The sequence below is a fragment of the Pithys albifrons genome, chromosome 10, assembly GCF_047495875.1.
Source record: "Pithys albifrons albifrons isolate INPA30051 chromosome 10, PitAlb_v1, whole genome shotgun sequence".
Classification (NCBI taxonomy): Eukaryota; Metazoa; Chordata; class Aves; order Passeriformes; family Thamnophilidae; genus Pithys; species Pithys albifrons.
Window position 1 is genome coordinate 34,258,133 of NC_092467.1, and position 20,811 is coordinate 34,278,943.

At 38.2% G+C, this 20,811-nt stretch overlaps 1 protein-coding gene and 1 long non-coding RNA gene across 3 annotated transcripts in view; one reads left to right on the forward strand and one right to left on the reverse strand.

Annotated features, from left to right (window-relative positions):
* MSH4 (mutS homolog 4) overlaps positions 1-20,811 on the forward strand; it is a 27,179-nt gene continuing 6,368 nt past the window's right edge. Inside the window, exons 1-14 of one of the 2 annotated variants that reach the window (XM_071564528.1) lie at positions 1-2,808; positions 4,876-5,037; positions 5,781-5,944; positions 6,955-7,065; positions 7,651-7,766; positions 8,369-8,542; positions 10,661-10,833; positions 11,582-11,649; positions 14,228-14,302; positions 14,706-14,770; positions 15,335-15,504; positions 16,323-16,459; positions 16,868-16,971; positions 17,797-17,921. In XM_071564528.1, coding sequence (XP_071420629.1) covers positions 2,550-2,808; positions 4,876-5,037; positions 5,781-5,944; positions 6,955-7,065; positions 7,651-7,766; positions 8,369-8,542; positions 10,661-10,833; positions 11,582-11,649; positions 14,228-14,302; positions 14,706-14,770; positions 15,335-15,504; positions 16,323-16,459; positions 16,868-16,971; positions 17,797-17,921 — 1,903 coding nt within the window. In that variant the 5' untranslated portion in view covers positions 1-2,549. The remainder of the gene's footprint in view (positions 2,809-4,875; positions 5,038-5,780; positions 5,945-6,954; positions 7,066-7,650; positions 7,767-8,368; positions 8,543-10,660; positions 10,834-11,581; positions 11,650-14,227; positions 14,303-14,705; positions 14,771-15,334; positions 15,505-16,322; positions 16,460-16,867; positions 16,972-17,796; positions 17,922-20,811) is intronic. The other variant, XM_071564529.1, reaches the window with a different exon arrangement.
* LOC139676060 (uncharacterized) overlaps positions 11,453-20,811 on the reverse strand; it is a 17,098-nt gene continuing 7,739 nt past the window's right edge. The window contains exons 2-4 of the long non-coding RNA XR_011698582.1: positions 20,017-20,190; positions 15,670-15,766; positions 11,453-15,166 (exon numbers count right to left, since the gene is read on the reverse strand). This is a non-coding gene — a long non-coding RNA (uncharacterized lncRNA). The remainder of the gene's footprint in view (positions 15,167-15,669; positions 15,767-20,016; positions 20,191-20,811) is intronic.

Consider the following 20,811-nt stretch of genomic DNA (forward strand, 5'->3'; position numbering starts at 1 on the left):
AATCCAGTTGCAATATACAGTAGAAAGTAATTGTGAAGGAGAGGAAGTCTCTGCTAATCTCTGTACTTGTGCTTAACGAAGGCCTAGAGTTGTTTCAAACCCGGTTTTCAAAGCCAGCTGATTAGTTTCACCCAGCCTGTTTGTGTTGGTACAGAGTAAGCTAGAACTAGACAAAATCACTTGTTGATAGACCTTAACTGGTAGTGAATTTCAAGACAGAGTGTGAATTCAAATGCCCCCCAAGTATTTCTGATGAATTTTTAAAGCTGCCTCCACAGGCTTTTAGCTAAGGTAAAAACTCTACTCTTTTTAACTGCCCAGTTGCCTGATGAACTACTTGGTCAAAGCCTGGAATTAATTTATTTTTCAAGATCTGGACAAAAGTTACAATAGGCTTTGTGTTGAGTGCAAGGGAATGAGAGCACTAATCAGGTTTTATCTTAACTGTAAAGGTTAACATAAAATTTTTAAATAGGGTTTTTTCATTCCAGGTTACCTTTGCAAATGCCACTTTTTTTCTTAAGAAGGTTCTTCCATTCTTTACATCAGTTTTTTTAGATATTGTATTTGTAAAAAGGGAATCATCACAACTTTTCTTACACAAACAAAATCACATTTTCCGTTAAAATGTACTGTGAAAATAATTGCCTAGTGTGTCTGTGTTAAGATGTCATTTTGGTGCATTGTTACCATCTGCCTCTACTTTGTTAAAGTACTGCTAAGATTTTTTTGTGAGCTTATAGAGTTCGAAACTTTGCAGTAATTAATCTCTGCTGTTCTCAGTCTTCAGTTACGGGTCCTTCATTAAGGGCTTTTGGAAAGTACTTTCATAACTTTTTTCTCCATTGAAGTCTTTATATGGAAAGATCTTAATCCTCAGTACTGTAGTGTAGCCAACATTCCCAGCAATAAATTTTGAAAGATTATGTAAATTTATGAAAGAATAGTGACTAATTCGGGCACATAAAACTGTGTCTGAAGATACGTTAATTAAAAGAGAATCCCTGTTCCTGTGTGGGGAACTCAACTGCCATTCTGTTACCTTCTATTCTACATGTTCCAGTCCAGAGGTATATGCTTTATTCCAAATGTACTTCCTTTAGGTTTTGTTGAGATAGCTTGGTTCCATGAATTCAACTTTACCATTTGTGAGTATGGAAAAGGAAGGAAAGGTAAAGGGTGATCTTCCTTTTGTTTCCGCTTTTCTTGCCACGTATTTGGATTTGTCATAGAAGAGGAGGTCTGACTCCAGCTTCAGGGGTCAGAATTCAAATGGAAAGTTCAATGTAGGACTTAAGAACAGTGTCAGTAACTGGAATTGTCACCTCTCTTCCATGCTTTGCTCTGCTGTGAAACTTTGTGATGCTGAAATTTTTGAAGTCTGGTGCTGATGCTGAGTGCTGAGGGACTGCATGCCTGCTCTGAATGGGGAGGGGGGCAGTGTCTTTCAGATGTCAGCTGAGGAGCTGCAGCTCACAGAATTTCTGTTTGATGCTGAATAGTCATCAAACTGCACCTTTCCACAAAGAGTAAAGGCTGGCTTCAGTTTGGGGTGTAAATTATAGTGCAGGTGTATTAAATGCCAGAGGCAAAATAGTGCCAAGTCAAAATGTTAATTGAGACCGGTGTAGTGGTGTGTATTACATGCTACTATCCAAAGCAGTGTTAAGTGTTCTAAAACATGCTTAGAAGTACTTTTGAAGACAATTGCACAGGGAAACAAGCTTTATGGTTATTATGGGGATCTTTTCGTACCCAAACTCTTGAGCAGAAGGAAAACATCTGTGAAGCTCCTTCTAAAACAGTTTGAGTGGTGAAGAGTTAATGGGGACAAATTATGTTTAAAGGCAGTACTCCTGCTGTAAAGAGCATAGCAGGCACTTTCTTTGTGTTCGTGTGGGCCTTGCATGCTCGTAACGAAACCCGTTGCGTGCCCGTCCCGCTCCGCCGCTCCCTGCGCAGCCCTGCCCTGCTCCCGTTCCGAGCGCGGGCGGGGCCGGTGGCGCTGAGGGCTGCGGTGGTTCCGAGGGCTCCGGTAGCGCCGGGGGGCCGGTGGCTCCGAGGGCCCCGGTGGTGCTGAGGGTCCCGGTGGTGCTGAGGGGCCGGTGGCGCCGAGGGCCCCGGTGGCGCCGAGGGGCCGGTGGCGCCGAGGGCCCCGGTGGCGCCGAGGGGCCGGTGGCGCTGAGGGCCCCGGTGGCGCTGAGGGCCCCGGTGGCGCCGAGGGGCCGGTGGCTCCGAGGGCCCCGGTGGCGCCGAGGGCCCCGGTGGCTCCGAGGGCCCCGGTGGCTCCGAGGGCCCCGGTGGCGCCGAGGGGCCGGTGGCGCCGAGGGGCCGGTGGCGCTGAGGGCCCCGGTGGCGCCGAGGGGCCGGTGGCGCCGAGGGCCCCGGTGGCGCCGAGGGGCCGGTGGCGCCGAGGGCCCCGGTGGCGCCGAGGGCCCCGGTGGCGCCGAGGGGCCGGTGGCGCCGAGGGCCCCGGTGGCGCCGAGGGCCCCGGTGGCGCCGAGGGGCCGGTGGTTCTGAGGGCCCCGGTGGCGCTGAGGGCTCGCAGCATGGCGGGCGCGGGCGGGCGCGCGGTCGCCTCGGCCACCTCGGAGTCCTGCCCGGGCAGCAGCGGCCCCTCCACGCCGGGCGCGGGCGGGCGGGCGGAGCAGACGCCCCGCTACATGCTGGGGCTGCTGCAGACGCCGCGCAGTTCGGACAGCACCGGTGTCTCCTCGGAAGGGCGGCCTCAGGCCGGCTGGGGAGGCCGCAGGCCCGGCCGCGCCGCCGGCAGCAGCGGGCCCGAGGCGGCGCGTCTCGAAAGAGGAGGTGCGGTGCGGTCGGTGCGCGGCGGCAGGAACTCGCCGCTTAGCGAGCTTCTTTTATTTATGCTGACAGAACAATGGCATTCAGTCCCTCCACTTCTTTAAATAAATCTCTGTTACTTTCTTTGGATAGTAGTATCTGAGTTCTCTGCTGGGATTAATAACCTGATTTGAATTGCTACACAGTATTTGCTTCACAAGAGAGACTTCAGCCACCTTCAGTTGGTTACGGGTTTTGGTTTGGGCTTTGGTTTGTTGGTTGGTTTGTATTTTTGTTGTTGATTTTTGATTGGTTTGGTTTGAGGGTTTGTTTGGGTTTTTTGTTTGTTCGATTGGTTGGTTATGGGGTGGTTTAGGGGTTTTTTTGTAGTTTTGGTGGGTTTTTTTGCCTAGCTTTTGGAACAGTTTTAAGTGCTTGTCATCCTTGATGTGTGGTAAGAACGTTGTGGTCCAACGCAGCTATTTGTCATCATTTGCATAAAAGTGCGTTTAATCCCGGTCTCGTGCCCGCTCCCCTGAGGACAGGACCCCTCAGCAGCCGCACACTCAAGAGCTGTGCACCCCTGGGGCGTAACGCTTCGTGCTGCTGACAAAATCTGTGCTTTGGCATGCAGGAAAAAAGTTAAAATTGACATTTCTTTAGTGGAGAAAAACTGTGAAGAGAATTGATTTTAACACTTGCTAAAATGCAGTCTGAATTATATGTATCTCCCTTATGCATAAATTGGAAAGTAGGAAAAAATAGGTGTGGGTAATATACGTGATTATTGAGGAATCCTAAAAAAAACCCCAAACCGAATGCTGATTTGAATAGGGCACCACTAAAATGTTGGTTTTAAAAATATATGTATATGGCTTGGTTCATCTTGTCTTAAAATTAGTTTTCCCCATGTTATGCCAGATTCAGTAACTGTTAAGATAAGAGTGAAGTCTCTTCTGCCAGACGTCTGAGTTAATGCATGCCAAAGTCTTAAGTGAATGCTATTTTTAAAAAAAATCATCTATATGCATCACAATGCTGATTTGTCCACTTAAAAAAACCCCAAACAGTCCAGACTAATATTATTATCAACTGTCACAGTTTAAGATAAAAGAAAAACAACCCCCATCACCACCACCTTGCTCCTCCAAAAATCCCTAACATACCTCAGTGCTGTAAATATTTTTGTACCAAGGGACAATGATAAAGACTCATGCAGTTAATGGGTCATCTGAGAACAATACTGAAGTATTTTGTCTTGCCTATCCGTTTTTAATGTAATATAAGGAGCAGAAATATTTGGGTTTTCATGTCTTTTAATACCTGAAATTTTGTAAGTTTAAAGTGGAACAGCTGTTTATATTTTAATTAATTTTTTATGTTAAAAAGCAATTATCTAAACTAGGTTAAGGACATGATATTTGCAGTCATCTCAAGAACTGAAAACAAATTACTTAAGAATGTTCTGAGACAAAGATATTTTGCAGGACTTAAAAACGTAGATAGATCTTAAATGCATGTGTAAAAAAACTGCTGTTAACAAGTATATCCCAGATTATTGTACGATTTATGAGACTTGATCCCAGTAGATTCAAAGGGAGATCATTCTTAAGAGATTGGGTTTTTTTATTGCCCTGTTTTCTAAAAGGAATGCTCAGCTTTAAAAAAAGAGTTTTGTAAACCTGTGTGTGATTTCAGATAATGACTTTAAAGCTGATGGGCAAATGCAGCATAAAGTTAACTTATAAAATGCTTTTATAAATCTAGAATTCATTAGAGTATGAAGTAATGTATTGTAAAGTGACTTCTATTGTATTATTTCAGTCCAACAAGGTAAACTATTATTTTTTTATTGACACTGCAAGTAATGACATTGTAGAAAATAATTGTATTAATGCAAGCTTGTTTTCAAAACAGTCTAATTTTTTATTTCATTTTCTACTTTGGAGAGCTTTTGTAGAATGGCATTTTGCTGATGTATTTGCTACTAAGAAAAAGTGAAGTTTTGTAAGCTGTATATTTGTATATTAGTTTCTGAATAAAAATTTGTTGTGTCTTTTTTCATAATTCACTTATTTCTTCCTCCTTCAGAATCATATTTTGGAGACAAAAGTTCTTGTGTAGAAAACACTAGCACATTGAATCTTACAAGTTCTTCTGTGCAAGGCCTGAATAGCACATGTATAGGAAAAACACCCCTCTCTTGTAGCAGATCTGTTTGTGGAAGCCATACCCCTCTGATGGGATATTCTGGTAAGATTATTGCAGCAAGCAGTCCTACTTACATTTCTTATGCAATGTTTTTAAATGTAGTTTAATGTTTGATGTGATAAGATACTGAAATACATTCAAAACACAACACACAATGTGTTTTGTACTACAGAGGATGCTGGGAATGAACAATATACCAAGAGGAAAATGCTACTTTAGATACTGAGGGGATGTTTTGGTGTTGCATCCTCTTGTCACTTGCTTTGCATTCATGTATGAATTACCAAATTCTCCAAAACTGAATTATGTGTGTGGACATGTCGATTTGTGCGGTCACTAAACTAAACAGACCAAATTCATGCAAAGTTTTTTCAGGGCATCTTTTTAGCCTTGTAATGCATTGGACATCACATCCAATGTAATTCTCAAGTCTCTCAGTACAAGTTTTATGCATTTTATGTTGGTATCTTCTGAGGTGTAGAGCACTGGTTGTTCAGGACACTTACACAGTGGCTCATTGGGAGTACGTTCTGCAGTGCTTTGTATGAACAAAGGTGTGTTCCAGGATAGTGGTGCCCTGTGCCATGTTATGTGGCCTAATAGTGCAAAAATAATGGGACTTAAAGTTAGTGCTTTCACAGTCTGACTAATCACAAGTTCAGTCTTCAGCGTTCCTAAAGCCTGTCTGTATTTGTTTATCCTTACTCTGTTGTTTGTGGTGCTTCTTGATCAATCTTGCACTGATGAATATTGACCGTAACTAAATACATATGACTGTTTTACAGTTACATCCTCCTCTACAGTCTCTCCTCATGCTGTTGCATCGGTTATTGTAGCTGTAGTAGAAGGAAGAGGCCTTGCTAGAGGTGAAGTTGGAATGGCCAGTATTGACTTAAAAAATCCTGAGATGATATTATCACAATTTGCAGACAATGCAACTTATGCCAAGGTATTTTACAGGCTAATTACTGTGATTTGCTCTCTTGAAAAAAGCTTATAACTAAAGAGAAATTAAATTTCTAGGTTGTGGAAGAGTTTTCTCAAAAACGAATGTTCTGCAAATTAATTCAGTGAAGTTTCCCTGTATTCTTTGAATTCTTCAAGATCCGTTTTAACTGTGAAACCTCAGAAAAAAACCATCCCAATGATTAGCAGATATGAAGGGCAGTGACAGCTCTCCTACCCCAAATACCCTCAGATGATATATTTTGTGTTATTTTTTTATGCTTGTTCACCTCTCCATTGGGATATCATCTGTCCCTTCTTTCACATCTTAACTTCTGAGCACTTAAAATACAGTCTGCTTTTTCATGTTTCTTACTTGAGAATTTGTGGATGGTGGTATAAGTGAACATAAATGCATAATGTTTGTCTTTTCGTGCACAGTAAAAAGTAGAAGAGCACATAATCTACTTTAAATCCCTACAGTGGGTGTGTATAACATACAGCTGGTTTAAATATGTACATTTTTAGCCATATTAAGACTGATATAAATGTTTCAATAGGAGGTTAGAACAAAGTCTAAAACGAGTCTCAGTCAAAAGAGTAATAGTATTCAGGCTTGTTGCATTTCTTCATCTTCCAGAGCACCTTTAATCTTTCAGCTGCAAGCTCAGAAAGCTGCCATCTATTGAAATAAGTCATCCTCCCATCATAGCCATGGAATATAATTTTGGATATTTATCTCTTGCTTGAACAGCAAGACTGATTCTCTGTCTAAGTAACAGCATTAACTCTAATTTTTTTTGTTTGGCTTGTTTTTTTAATTTAGTTTTACGTATGTATAGGTACGTATGAATTTGACTCATTAGTCTAGAAGTTTGGAGAAAATTTGTTCTTTGCTTACAAGACCAGAACTGATTTTAAAATATGAGGGTTCTGTAATTCATTATTGCTGGTTCTTTTTCGTCTAAAATATTTTAGGTTATATATGGGTTTTTATTGAATTTTTTTGTTCAGGTTATTACTAAACTCAAGATTTTAACACCACTAGAAATAATAATGTCAAACACTGCTTGTGATGCAGGGAACACAACAAAACTGTTCAGTCTCATTACAGAGCATTTCAAGGTAAGATCTTAAACTTCATTCCGTGTTTTAGGGGTTTTGTTGATCACTTTTATATGATTGTTGAGAGTTTTGCACAGCTTTCAAAATGTTAAATGCAGACAGATTTTGTTTTCTTTGATTTTTGAGTCTAATTTTACCACGGTAAAGACTAATCTAAACACAGCTCTCATGCTGCTACTTCTAATCCTGACAAGTAAAGACATAAGTATATTACTGATTAAAACTGAAAGTTACAACTGTGGCATTGGATAATTTGAGTAATACTGAACCTAGGAAGGATTCAGAAATTTAAAAAATCAAGCATTTTAATTTGTTTCTCCCTTGTTCTCTCAACCTGATGAATCATTGGGGCTAATGTATCACAGAATAGGAAAACGAGCACTGGCAGGGTAAAAGAGGGTGAGATGACAGTATATGTAATTTATGAGCTTTAAAGCCTCAGAACCTTTAAAAAACTGTAGTTTGTGTCAAGAGAGATTTCAGAATCAGTTGATAGATGTCTTAGAAACATGTATCACTAGAAAAATAGAGAAGTCTGTCTGATGTAACTTTTAAAACTATTTGCTTTCATCCCCATCTTCACAGAATGTGACCTTTACAACTGTACAAAGAAAATACTTCAATGAAACAAAGGGTTTGGAATACATAGAACAATTGTGTGCACCTGAATTTAGCACCATTTTCATGGAGGTTCAATCAAAGTATGTTTAAATAAGGAAAAGCATAAGATGTCCAGATAAGTTTTTTAACAACTTTTTACGTATTCACTACATAAGTCTGTGTCTTGTTGCAAAAATTGGAAAATCATGGCAGGGCTGTTCTGTTTCACCATCCAGTGTTTCTGATATATCTAGAAACCCTAACAGAAAGCCCATTACAGAGTTCTGTGGTTTTTGTTTTCACAGCTTATCACTTTGTCCTTTTCATTCTTTCATTAAAAATAAATTTAAAGAGCTATGATTGCCTTTCATTCTGGTCTCAGCAAACATTTTCTTCATATCGACAATTTTAAGTAGGGGTACTTGGTGACCAGGGTCTTCAAGTCACAGCTGACTGCTGAAATATGTTATGTTGACAACCCCAGCTGTACAGCGTGGGGTGCCAGGTGTGCAGGGCCTCAAACATGGATGAGTGTGTGCTCACCAGACAGGGGTTAGTGCATGTTTGAAATACACTGCTTTTTCAGGGCTGTTCATCCCAGGAGCTGCCAAGCAGAAGTGTGAATGCTATTTCTGTTGTACACTGGGTTTGTGGTATTTCAGTAGCACTATTCAACATTCATTAAAGATTGTTTCTTTCCAAGGTATTACTGTCTCGCAGCTGCCGCAGCTTTGCTAAAATATGTTGAATTTATTCAAAATTCCGTTTATGCTCCTAAATCGCTCAAGGTGCGTTTCCAGGGGAGTGAGAAAACAGCTATGATAGATCCCTCATCAGCACAAAATCTTGAACTAGTTATTAATAACAGAGATTCTCGGTAAGAGCATTTTTGCAAGTTATACTTTTATAAAGTTGTATTTCACTAAGTTTCCTTGACATTTGTGTCAAAGATCTGACCATTGGAATTTATATATCATTCAGAGCTTTTAGAAACATTTTTGGACAGAGAAATACGTTATAAATCAGCACAAAATTTCTAGCATAGGAAATCCTACAAGTGAATTGTGGAAAGAGATGATGCATAATTATTTTTACATTGATGTGTATATATTATTCAGAATTGAAAATGATGTTCTGCAAAATTTCACAGATTGTGAAATGAAAGAGGCAACATTTCTGCAAGAAGTTTCTTAAGTTGCATTTAAATATCTGTATTTACTTACTTTATACAAGAGAAACATTTCAGGCTTGAAAGGTTATTTTGTTTTTCTTTAATAGTGGCAAAGAAAGTAATTTCTCTAAAAATGGCAATGTGCAGTGTGGTACTTGATTGCATAATGGTTCTCCACAATGAGATCAATACTTGGAGCACTTTCTTCCTCAGGAGTTACTTGCCTTCTGGGCAGAAGAAACTTTAAGGTTTATCTTCAGACTGTCACACCTCTGCTTAGCAAGAGAAATACTTGGAACTTGTGTTTGGCTGCCTGTCAGGTTCTGAGATCCACCTCTGTTTAGATGTCCATTTAACCACCCTGATATAAAAGCGAGAGCCTGGAGATTCCTCACTCCCCAAGTATTATTCATAGGAGCTTTTCCCTTGAGTAGGAAGCCATAGAATGTCTTGTATTGGAAGGTACCTTTGGAGCAATATTTTTTAGAAAGCTGTTCGAACTTTCACAGATGGTTTTGAGAGGAAGGAAGTCACAGGAAGAAATCAGCAACAGTAAACTGCTTTAAATTTTTCTGAGTTGTTTTTTTTTTTAGCATTATTGATGCAGGATTTTTGCTGATCCAATGGCAAGTGTGAGTCATCTACACACAGCTATTTCCATTACACAGATCTTACTGTGAAGCCTGGTTAGATATCTTTGTATCAGATATTAACAGGTAAAAGTGAGTAATACAGGCACGCACTAGAAACACCTAAATCAAGTTTTTGTGCCAGTCCTAAATCTGAAGGGGCTTGTCTCTCTTCATTTGCTGTAGAGGGAAGTAAATCTTTAGTTGCTTAAAGGTTGGCACTGTGGATATTATCTCAATGGTAGAGCTCCCCTTAAATGTTTTCACGAGTTGCATCTTACTGTAAATATGCCCTTAATAAAACTAGTTGTGAATTCCCCCCCGCCCTCCCTTAATTTTTCCTCTTGACCATTGGTATGTTCTTTTATATCATGGTATTTCAGAAGTTTCTGCTCTTGCTCTCTCACCATGGTGTTTGTTTTGTATATTTGTATCAGATTTCTTCCTACTTAAGTTCTGGTTTAAATGGGTATGTTAATATGGCCCCAGTATTTTCATTGGCTTCTTCCAGCCACCAGCATCAAAGGTTTCAGCTTTCTCAAACTGTTTGGCTGTGTCCTAGGTGTCAATATTATAGGTGGCTTATTCTAGACAGACACAATCACCCTGAAGTATGAAACCCTGGGATGTGTAACATGTAAAAGTCATAAAGGTGGAAATAATATTTATAAATCATAAGCATGTTATTTAGCTCCTGTATTGACTGGTAAATCAGTTATTTAAAAATATGAAATCAAAGATTATTTATCTTTTGGACTTCTAAGTATTTTAAATTATTTTCAGGAATGTACTTCAGTGAAAATGTTCTGATTAGTATTTGATCTCTGATTGTAATTTATCTCCTTTTGTAGGGTTGGTTTGTTCCTTTTTAATTACCATCTATGAGTGGAAAAGTGTGAACTGTACCCCACTGCAGTAGCAATTGAATAGTACTACAAAAAATGAGGAAAATACTAAGTACAGATATATTTCTGTACTTTGGAAAATTATATAATTGAAGGCTAATAGTATATTAAATTACCTGACTTGCTAAACTGCTGTAGTTCAAATAATATACGTGGCAAACAGGGAGATGCTAAGCCTTCTGAAAACGTGTCACAAATCTGTAGGATACTCTTATCTGAAAATGTCACTTGACATTTAGCATCTGTTTTTTTTGGTGGGTGTATTCTTCACATCTATTTTATTTTCAAAGGAATGGTCACACACTTCTTGCTGTCCTAAATTACACTAAAACTCCAGGTGGAAGTCGAAGACTTAGATCCAATATCCTGGAACCTCTAGTTGATGCTGAAACAATTAACATGAGACTGGACTGTGTTCAGGAATTACTCCAGGATGAGGAGCTCTTTTTTGGTCTTCGAGCAGGTAGTAGTTTATTTTTAATATCTAATATTATATTTCTTTTTAAACATTTTTTCTCATACAGGGAATATGTAATGTGACTCAATATGTTTGAAAAGTACTTTTTTTATGGTTTGTCAGGTGACATAGTGGACACTTAAGTTTTTCGATGTAATCTATATTATCATAGATGTGATATTTTTCTCAACTATTTTCTCCAATAAAGTGAGTAGACATCAGTGAGCCCATAGCTTTCTTGAAGAACTGGAGTTTGTCCCTACTCTGAGGCTCGGTGTGCACTATGTTTGATGTATAGAAGTACACATAATGTATACATTAAACAAAGATGTTGCTGAAGTATACTTGTGTATACATATTTTTTTTCCTGATGCTTCATAAGACATAGTGGTCCAGAGAAATGAAAAATACACTGTCAGAGTATAAGTTCGTCCACCTGACACTGGATCATGTAATCTTAATCTGTGTCATAAGAGAAATATGATTCAGTCTAAAAAAAAAAGAATATTTCTGAATTGACAAATATCTACCTATATAATGATCACTACATGCTTAGGTATAGTAAGTATAGTTATGACAAAATAATTCAGATAGAAGCTATTTTTACCATAGTTTTTACCTTGTAAATAATTATGAAGATAGAATGTAAGAAAAAGATTAGCATTAGTATCACTAAATAATTGTGTGCATTAAAAAAATTAAATTTTTTTACAATTTCAGTTCAATTTCTCATGTGTTTACTTTTGTTTTACAGTTATCTCAAAATTCCTGGATACAGAACAATTACTTTCAGTTTTGGTACAAATTCCAAAGCAGGATACAGTATGTATCAAAATGGACCTTAGATAATCAATTATCTGGTTTTAACATGCAATATAGAAATGTGATATCTCTTAATATACATGATACGTTAGGAAAAAGGCTGCATCTTAGACAGAGATGGAATAGTGTTGTGGTAGATTGAGGTTATCTCTTACTTTACAGCAGTAGATGATTCTCATAGCAGAATGTTAGAAAAATTCAGGTTTGCATCAATAACACATTCATCTTAATTTATGCAAATATACTTTACCATCACTCCCCACCTTTTTTCTTCATAAGTGTACATCCTGTTCGACTGATGAGAGAGAGGAATTTTCTTCACATTGGCATCAATGGAAAAAGTGTGTAGTGATTTACAGTCCTGGTGACTGTTACTTTTCAAAACAAAATTACTTTTTTCATCAGACCTTACCTCATATATTAGTCTGTACATTAACACATGTAATACAAATACCAAAATAAAGTAAATATATGTAGCTCACTGCTGGATCTTTGTTGAGACTAGACATGACAGTTAATGCCACACTGAGCTTGAGATAACTGAACCTCACCATTTTTCCACTAAGCATATTGAAACCATTGCATTTTAAGTTACACTTGCCTACTGTACTTGACTAGGATAGTTCTGCCAGTGCTTTTGAGGCTTATGCTTCCTTGTGTTTATGCCTGTATGCCAGCATCACTTAGAACTGTCTCACCTCTCAAGGTCTTCTTACATGCTGATTTTCCTGCTTAGATAAAGGACTTGTCTAATGCTCGTTAAAGAAATCAAGTGCAGACTCCAACAGGACTATAACAAATGCAGATAAATCTATGTAATGACATATCCAAAAAATCTCAGCTTTCCTTGTAGACACCTGTAATGTGAATAAGAGATCATCTGTGTGACTGAAACCGTCAGACTGGATGCTTTTATGTATTCATAGGACCATGTACACCCAACTTTTTGCTGCAGTGTTTTTCTGAAAAATCATGTCGCTGATGAAATCAAATACTTCCTCTTACGAAGTTTACATATAGAAGTAAATTAAAGGTATCTGGACAAAATAAATCCAATACAGATTTCCTTAAAGACCCTCTTGTCTCAATCATGAAAGATCCTTAGAAGCTGGTTCAACATCCAACTTTTGGTAGAAATGAGGACTACCTACTCTGGATTACTTGATTACCCCTCTGAAGAACAAGTTTAGCAGATTTTGTGCCTGACACAGTTCCGGGTGTGTGACACATTGATTCCTTCTCTGACAGGAAGAAGGTAGCATTACTTTTACTTCAAATGATTTTCCAGGAACTCTAAAAGTTAAACTAGGGCTGGTCCACTGACATAGAACTTAAGTCTGTAAGACTGTAAGTCTGTAAGATTTAAGTCTCCAGTACAAAAAAACTGCTTCTCTGAATTGTCTTGCTTTACAAATCCAAGTGATTTTGGACAAATTGATTTCAGACTCTGTAGAGTATAGGCTTGCATTTTGGTCATGAGTGATACATCAAAAAGTAACATTATATAGAAAAGTTATCAACTATGATTGTATTCATTAATTTTCTCCCTTTGGTCTCACGTGCAGCATGTAGAAGAATTCACTTTTAGACACCAGTTCAGTTAAAATTCCTGTAAGAACTAATTAGGCAAAGGTACATTCCACTATGAAATACCAACTTTTCGGGTACAACCACATCTGTCCTTTGGATGTCTGATTCCATCATGGGACCCAGACCCCATATACATTTATTTGGAGATTATTATTCTTCTGTTCATGCATTTAAGATTGTTAAGTTTTATCTTTTACAGAAAACAACTTTATATAGAATGTAAGATAAGAGGTGCTCTCAATCAGAAGAGCAAAGAGAAAATTATAGATGAACGAAAAAATATTTTACATGTGCTTATCTGTTATTTCCTTAAAATCCTCTCAGACAGTGCATATGTATTGCATATGCTATGCCCTAATAGCAGCAGCAAATTTCTTCATCATAAGGGTTAATGGGACATACAAAACAATGTAGAGTGTGTATGTGGATGAACCATTCTGAAGAACAGTCGTTATTGTAAGAAAGATTTTTAAATATTTACTTGATTGTGTTATTATTATAACATGGACAAACATTTAACAATGGACATATATTAACCAAAGAGAAATCAACCGACCTGGGTTATGTTGTGTTTAGCAGCACTTATGGAAAAGGCTATGTGCTTCATTGTAATGCATCATTAATGTATTTGCTTCGAAAAAGTCTACAAGGTGCATAGAGCTTTTACAGAGTTATATATACATAGTAGATGAAGTTTTCACAGCTTGGTTTGCTAGGTGAGTCAATCATTAAAGTCAATCATTGTCAGTGCAGACATAAGAAAATCTTAGCCACTGGTGGCCAAACTATCATGGCTGGCAATGTAAAATTCAGGTAAACATTTTTGGGCACTTACATGTGAAGTTGTCAGACTGAGCTTACGAAGCATTTTAGGAATTCTCATTAAATGTATAAACCTGCTAAGAATACGAGTTCTACTAGTTCTTAAGCACTTTTTTAAACAGTCAGACACACAAAGGCCTCAGATATTTGGAAAATTTTTCAACAGGTTAAAACTGCTGAATCAAAAATAACTAATTTAATCTACCTGAAGCATACTTTAGAACTTGTGGAGCCGCTGAAAGTAAGTTTTGTCTTTTTTTCTTTTTTTTTTTTTTAATAAAGTACAGACCATTTGGCCATATAGTACAGTTTGATCAAAGTTCCATAGAAATAGAATAAAATATCTTAGGTTGGAATGGACTGATAAAGTAAAAAAAGTATTTTGCAGAACACTACTGCCAACAGTCATTGATTCTTAAGCCAGTTAAAAATACACATTTGAGGCAAATCCTCTGAAGAGCAGGATTCCTACCATTACGTGAATAATCGATGTTATAACAAATATTTGACTGAAACTACTGCTTGGATTCTGCAAAGTACTTACACAGCTGCTGATAAGCCTGAGTGAATTGAAGAATTTTCAGTCTCTTAACAAGGCTACAAAAAGAAGCAACTGTTGATGTTCATATTTTAATCTTCAACAGGCTGCTTTAAGAAGCTGTAACACACAGCTGCTGAAGGCCTATTACAATTCTCTTGAAGATACAAGGTATGTATCGTAATACTTGAGTTAGTATGTTAGAAACTCTCATCTCAAAAGTGCTTGTAAGGTTAAAGGTGTTGCATCTTTGCTTATCTGTAGTTGCAGGTACAGCTCAATTCTTTTGCCTAAAATCTAATTGTAATTGTCAGAAATTCTAATTTTCAACTAACAAATACAAGGGAAAAAGCAAAAGAGCTATGATACTGCAACTGCTGATGAACTGAGCTCCATTAGAAATAATTCTGAAAAGAGTAGTGGTTTCCTGGAATCCCCATAATAATGCAAAAATCAACTCTTGCCTGTATATTTGATAAATAATTTATATCTCCCGACGGCTGTATCTCCCAAAGATGTGAATAGTATCTTTGCTCAGACTGGGGTACAGTCACTCTTCATTTTGAGCTGAAAACAGAAATGAAACGTAGCGTTTTGTTTTAACTGTAGGTAAGTAGCTCCACTTATTTGCAATGCTATTCTTTGTAATACTATTATTTTTAATTTGAGGATGATATTGCAAGTAAAAATCATCAAGTATTATGCATATAATTAGTGATACAACTAATATTGCAGATTTGGAATTATACTGGAAAAGATTACAACTGTAATTAATGATGAAACAAGATACACAAAAGGATGTCTGAGTATGAGGACCCAGAAGTGCTATGCTGTTAAGCCTAACGTCAATGAATTCCTTGATATAGCTCGTAGAACATACACAGAAATTGTTGATGACATAGCAGGTATTTCTAAAATAAAATTTTTAATTTTTTGGAGTTCAAAGTATATTGCATTTGGCATATAGAAACTGTGTAATAGTATGTGTTATGACCTTTGCAGCTCTAAGAAGTATTTAGTATAAGTCAGTTGTCTAAGATAAGCAACTGAAGTTCTTTAGAGATACTTACTGAGATGCTTTCTTGTAGATACAGACTCACTTGTATTTTAATGAAGTTGAATGATTATATTGTGATTCCTGCATTCAAAGCTCTGTTGCCCCATATCCTGTAAAAGTACCAAGAAGTTAAAGTAATGAAACGGAATTATTCCACCTAAAACATTCTGTATAAAACATGTAAATATTTGGTTTATCTTCTTCATTTAAAATATCTGAGTTCTTGGTTCTTTATATGTTAAGTGGTCTTGATCTCTCTGTGGACTACCTTTTAGTTATATTAAGAGTTGAAAAATAAAAGGAGTTTTAGCATGATGTGTGTTAGTGTGTTTTAGTAACCTTCTTACTTATCATTAAGTCAAAATGGAAGGAAAAAAGTGTCTTTTGAAACTGATATCCTCTTTTTTGTGTAAAAATGTTGATTTGTAGCTAAAGAAACAGTTTAGTCTATAATGGAAACCTAATAGAGCATCAGAAACTTTAGCACCTGTTGTATGTTGCAAACTTCCTGTTTCCTTCTAATCCTACATGCACACAGAGTGAAAAATACAGATGCTACTGTTTTTTACTTGTGAAACCTTTCATTAACAGTATCCATCTTTGTATCAACACAAATGTGTGTATGTACATCAAAGTATATAATTTGGGTTAAATCTCTACATGTAGATATGATAACACAACTTGCAGAAAAGTACAGCCTACCAATGAAAACAAGTTTCAGCTCAGCTCGTGGATTTTTTATCCAAATGAATGCTGATTGTGCAACATTACCCAATGGCCAGCTTCCTTCAGAATTTACAAAGGTATCTGTACAAGATACATTTTTTCATCATATAGTTGTATACTTCATGTAAAATGTATAATATACATTGATGAACACTATACAGTAAACATCAATCACAATAATTTCAGTGAAGATGTCTAGAAATAAACTAAGGTTTAATTGGTATGTTTCTATAACTACCCTATTTCCAGTTATAGTTAATTTAGTCAGAAATTAACTACTACATGCAATTATGTGTAAATATAAAGTTATTTATCTTACTGATAACTTGTCTGAAATGAATTTTTCATAAAAATTCATAAAATGAAACCAGATGTTTTCTTTCTCCTTTTTTACCCCTGTATTGTTCTCAGTTTGGGTTTTTTAGAAACTGTTTTTCTCTCTGATAATAAGGCAAGTTCTTACTGTTGGTTTCAATTCCCCATAGATCACTAAAATGAAAAATACATACAGCTTCACTTCAGCAGATTTAATAAAAATGAATGAAAGATGTCAGGAGTCCCTGAGAGAAATATATCACATGACCTACTTGTAAGACCTATTAAAACCATTTAATATTTGCTAACTACATTTATTTTCTACAATTAACAACTAATTACGATTTTTTAAAAGCTGTCTTTCTGTTAAGTAATAGCTACTCACAGAAAGTCCAAAGCACCACTGTTTAAGTGTACCTGCTGAGACAAAAAAACCCCATAAAGTGTGTATTGTATTAAGCATGATAGCAAATATATAGGCATTTATTAGTAATGTTTGTCGTTATATTAATTTTTATAGGTGATTTATCTACACAAAATGGCGCAATGAATGCATCAGTTTTGTATCAGTAATGCAGAATCATTACTTCTGATCAGTTCTTTGTATTTATAGTGGAACTATTTCTGTATCGTGCCCTTCCTGCATGTTACACTGCTCTGCTGACTGATTCAGGACTTACTAAAGTGTAATGTAGCCTCTCAATTTAATGGAAATTCTTTCTAGCAACCGTGTAGTTTTTTTATTAGCATGAAACTCTGCAGGAATTAGAGTTGCATTTCGCATGTTAATAACATGTGCTTCATTCCATAGCTATATTTTTAGTTCTTTCTCTTTGTGAAACTGTCATGTTAGCTGTTGGTGATTGAGGTATGTGTCCTGTGGCTGATAGCAGGATGTGATCTGAGATGATGGTATAAGATCTTCATTTACTTCGAAGAAATTAACTCATGTGCTCACATCTGACAGATGTGATTTCATTTTTTGAGTGACTTTCTATCCTAATGTATGCAGTATGAACATCATAACTCTCTTATTTCTGTGAGTTGGATGAAGTGACAGTATGTGCCATGCAACAGCTGAATCAGTGTCTTATTTCAGAATAGTGTGTAAACTGCTGAATGAGATCTATGAACACATTCCTTGCCTGTACAAGCTGTCTGACATTGTGTCCATGCTGGATATGCTGCTTTCGCTTGCCCACACCTGCACTCTTTCCGATTATGGTAAGTTTCTCCCTTGATTCTGTCACAGGCCAGATAAAGAGCCTTCTGTTGGAGAATAACCAGGCTGTTTTGTCTGGTTACGCATCTCGGTAGTCTTTAGGGGAGTGTCTCTGGTCTGTCTTTGCCCAATTTCTGTTGATGTTCTTTCTGTTTTTATTCATTGAAATTGAATTCTGACAGTTAGCTGCTGCAAGCCTTCACAGTCAGTCATCTCAAAATAGCCAGTTTAAGCATATTCTCTTCAAAAGAATGAAGTCTGTGAACATTCTGAGTTTACGCTTCTTTCTATTCTAAAGGTAGCAAAATAATATGAGAACATCAACACCAAGTATATACCATATAACAAAATTTATGTATACCTTTCTCTCCTTCAATGTCTGTAACATTTTTAGGCATTTTTCGAAGTAGAATCTTCTGAGGAATTGAGGTTTAAGTGCTCACCTGCATTCTGGCTTCCCTAGTCCAGTTCTGCAATATATAAATGAGCTCATTGTCTTCTATTAATGCTGGCTTGAGATATCTACAGTACAAGATGGTGTAGATACTAAATCAGGTCTGGAAGCTGTCGCGGAAGACATATTTGCTTCTCGTTACTGATGCTGCCATGTAACCTGCAGTCTATAGGCAGGATCTGTTTACCTCACAGGATGGACTATGAATGTTTATGTGCTGATAATTCAGCCTTAGCACATGAATTGATCTGTAACTGAACAGTAACTGATGCGCTTGAGGCATCACAACCTTTTCCCAACAAGTGAATCAGAGCACAAGTTTTCTTCAGCAATAATAATAAGAACAAAGGCATTTAGGTTCTCCCATAAATCTACACCTGTAGTTTGCGTAGCCAGGCATAAATGTGTGTTCACCAAAGGAAATGGACTGTCACCTGTACCTTTCAGTCCCCTTTGCCACTTGACTCTCTCATCTAAATGATTAAATCATAGAATGACTTGGATTGGAATGGACCTTAAAAGATCATCTCGTTCCAATCCCCTGACACCCATTAGATCAGGCTGCTCAAGACCCCGTCCCAACTGACCTTGAAGACTTGTGGGGATAGGGCGTCTACAACTTCTCTGAGCAACCTGTGACAGTGCCTCACCACCCTCACAGGGGACAATTTCTTCCCAATATCTTTCAGTTTGAAGTCATTCCCCCTTGTTCTGTCACTACATGATCTGGTCAAAAGTCCCTCTCCAGCTTTCTTGTAGGTCCCCTTCAGGTACTGAAGAGGCCACAATAAGGTTTTCCCCAAAGCCTTGCCTTCTCTAGGCTGAACAATCCCAGTTGTCTCAGCCTTTCCTCATAGCTGACATTCTTCATCTGATCATCTTTGTGGCCTCCTTTGGACTTGCTCCAACAGGCTGATGTCCTTCTTGTGCTGCAGACCCCAAAGCTGGAGACAGCACTGCAGGTCTCACCTGAGTGGGGCAGAGGGCAGAATCCGCCCCCCTCCATTACCTGCTGCCCATGATGCCTTTGATGTGACCCAGAATACAACTGACTTTCTGAGCTGCAGGTGCACATCAATCAGCACCCCCCAAGTCCTTCCATCTCCCAAACTACTTCTCATCAGGGCTGCTCTTGATCTGTTCACCCCCAAGCCTGTACTGATACTGAGGATTATGCCGACCCAGGTGCAACACCAGCACTTGGCCTTGTTAAACCTCAGGAGATTCCCATGGGCCACTTCTCGAGTTTCCCAGGCCCATCTGGATGGCCTTGTCCTTCAGGTATGTCACAGGTTGGCATCATCTGCAAAGGTGCTGAGGGTGCCCTCAGTCCCTCTGTCTGTGTCAGGGATGAAGACATTGAATAACACTGGCCCCAGTACAGACCTCTGAGAGACACCACTTGTCACATCAGTCCATTGGGACTCTGAGCCATTGAATGTGGCCATCCTACCAATTCCTTCTCCACTGAATGGCCCACCCATCAAATCCATCTCTCTTCAATTTAGATAAAAGGATGTTGTGGACCACTGTGCTAATAGCCCTGCAGAAGTTCAGTCAGATGACATCTGCACCCCTTCCCTTCTCCACTGATGGACTCATTCCACCCTAGAAGGCCAGTGGGTTGGTTAGGCAGGACTTGCCTTTGACAAAGCCATGCAAGTTGTCTCAGCTCACGGCGCTGTCCTCCATGTGCTTCAGCAGAGCTTCTGGTAGGGTCTGTTCCATGATCTTCCCAGGCGCAGAGGGGAGGCTGACAGGAAGGTAGTTTGCAGTGTCCTCCTATCCTTTTTGAAGATGAGTACAATGAGGACTACCTGCAACAGGTAATTAGAGTTCTACAATATTTAAACTTGAAAAACTGTTTTGGCACTTCTTTCCTGAAGGTTGCTTTGTTTAAACAGACCACCAAATTTAATATAACTTCTCTGTTAGCCTGGGGTACTGCTATTGAGGTAAAGAGGAGTTGTATGGAATTGTTTCATAAAAGAACTGTATTCTGACAGAAATCCATACAGATAGTCCCAGTACCAAATGGATTTTTGTAATACAGTAACATAAAACAAAAATAGTAGTAGTACTACTTCCTTGTTTTTCCCATGCTTGTAGAAGACACATATGTAGGAGTAACAGAGCCCAGAACCCCTGTACTTTATATGCTTGCAGTAGTATAAAAGTAAATACTTTAGGTCTTTGTATTTTTCTTTATTACTGGAGTCTAACCCTGCTTACTAAAGAACACAAACATAGAATGTTGGTTTAGAAATAAAGTTTTAGTTATGCATGGCAAGCAGAATGAATACCTTAAAGTGGTTGGTAATTCTTCCCAAGATCTGCATGTTGGTCTTGCTCACTGCAGGCAAGTAAAACCTGGGACATCAGAACCCCAGAATTTGACTTTGGTTCTGTGAGAATTAACTTTATTTCAAAACATACTA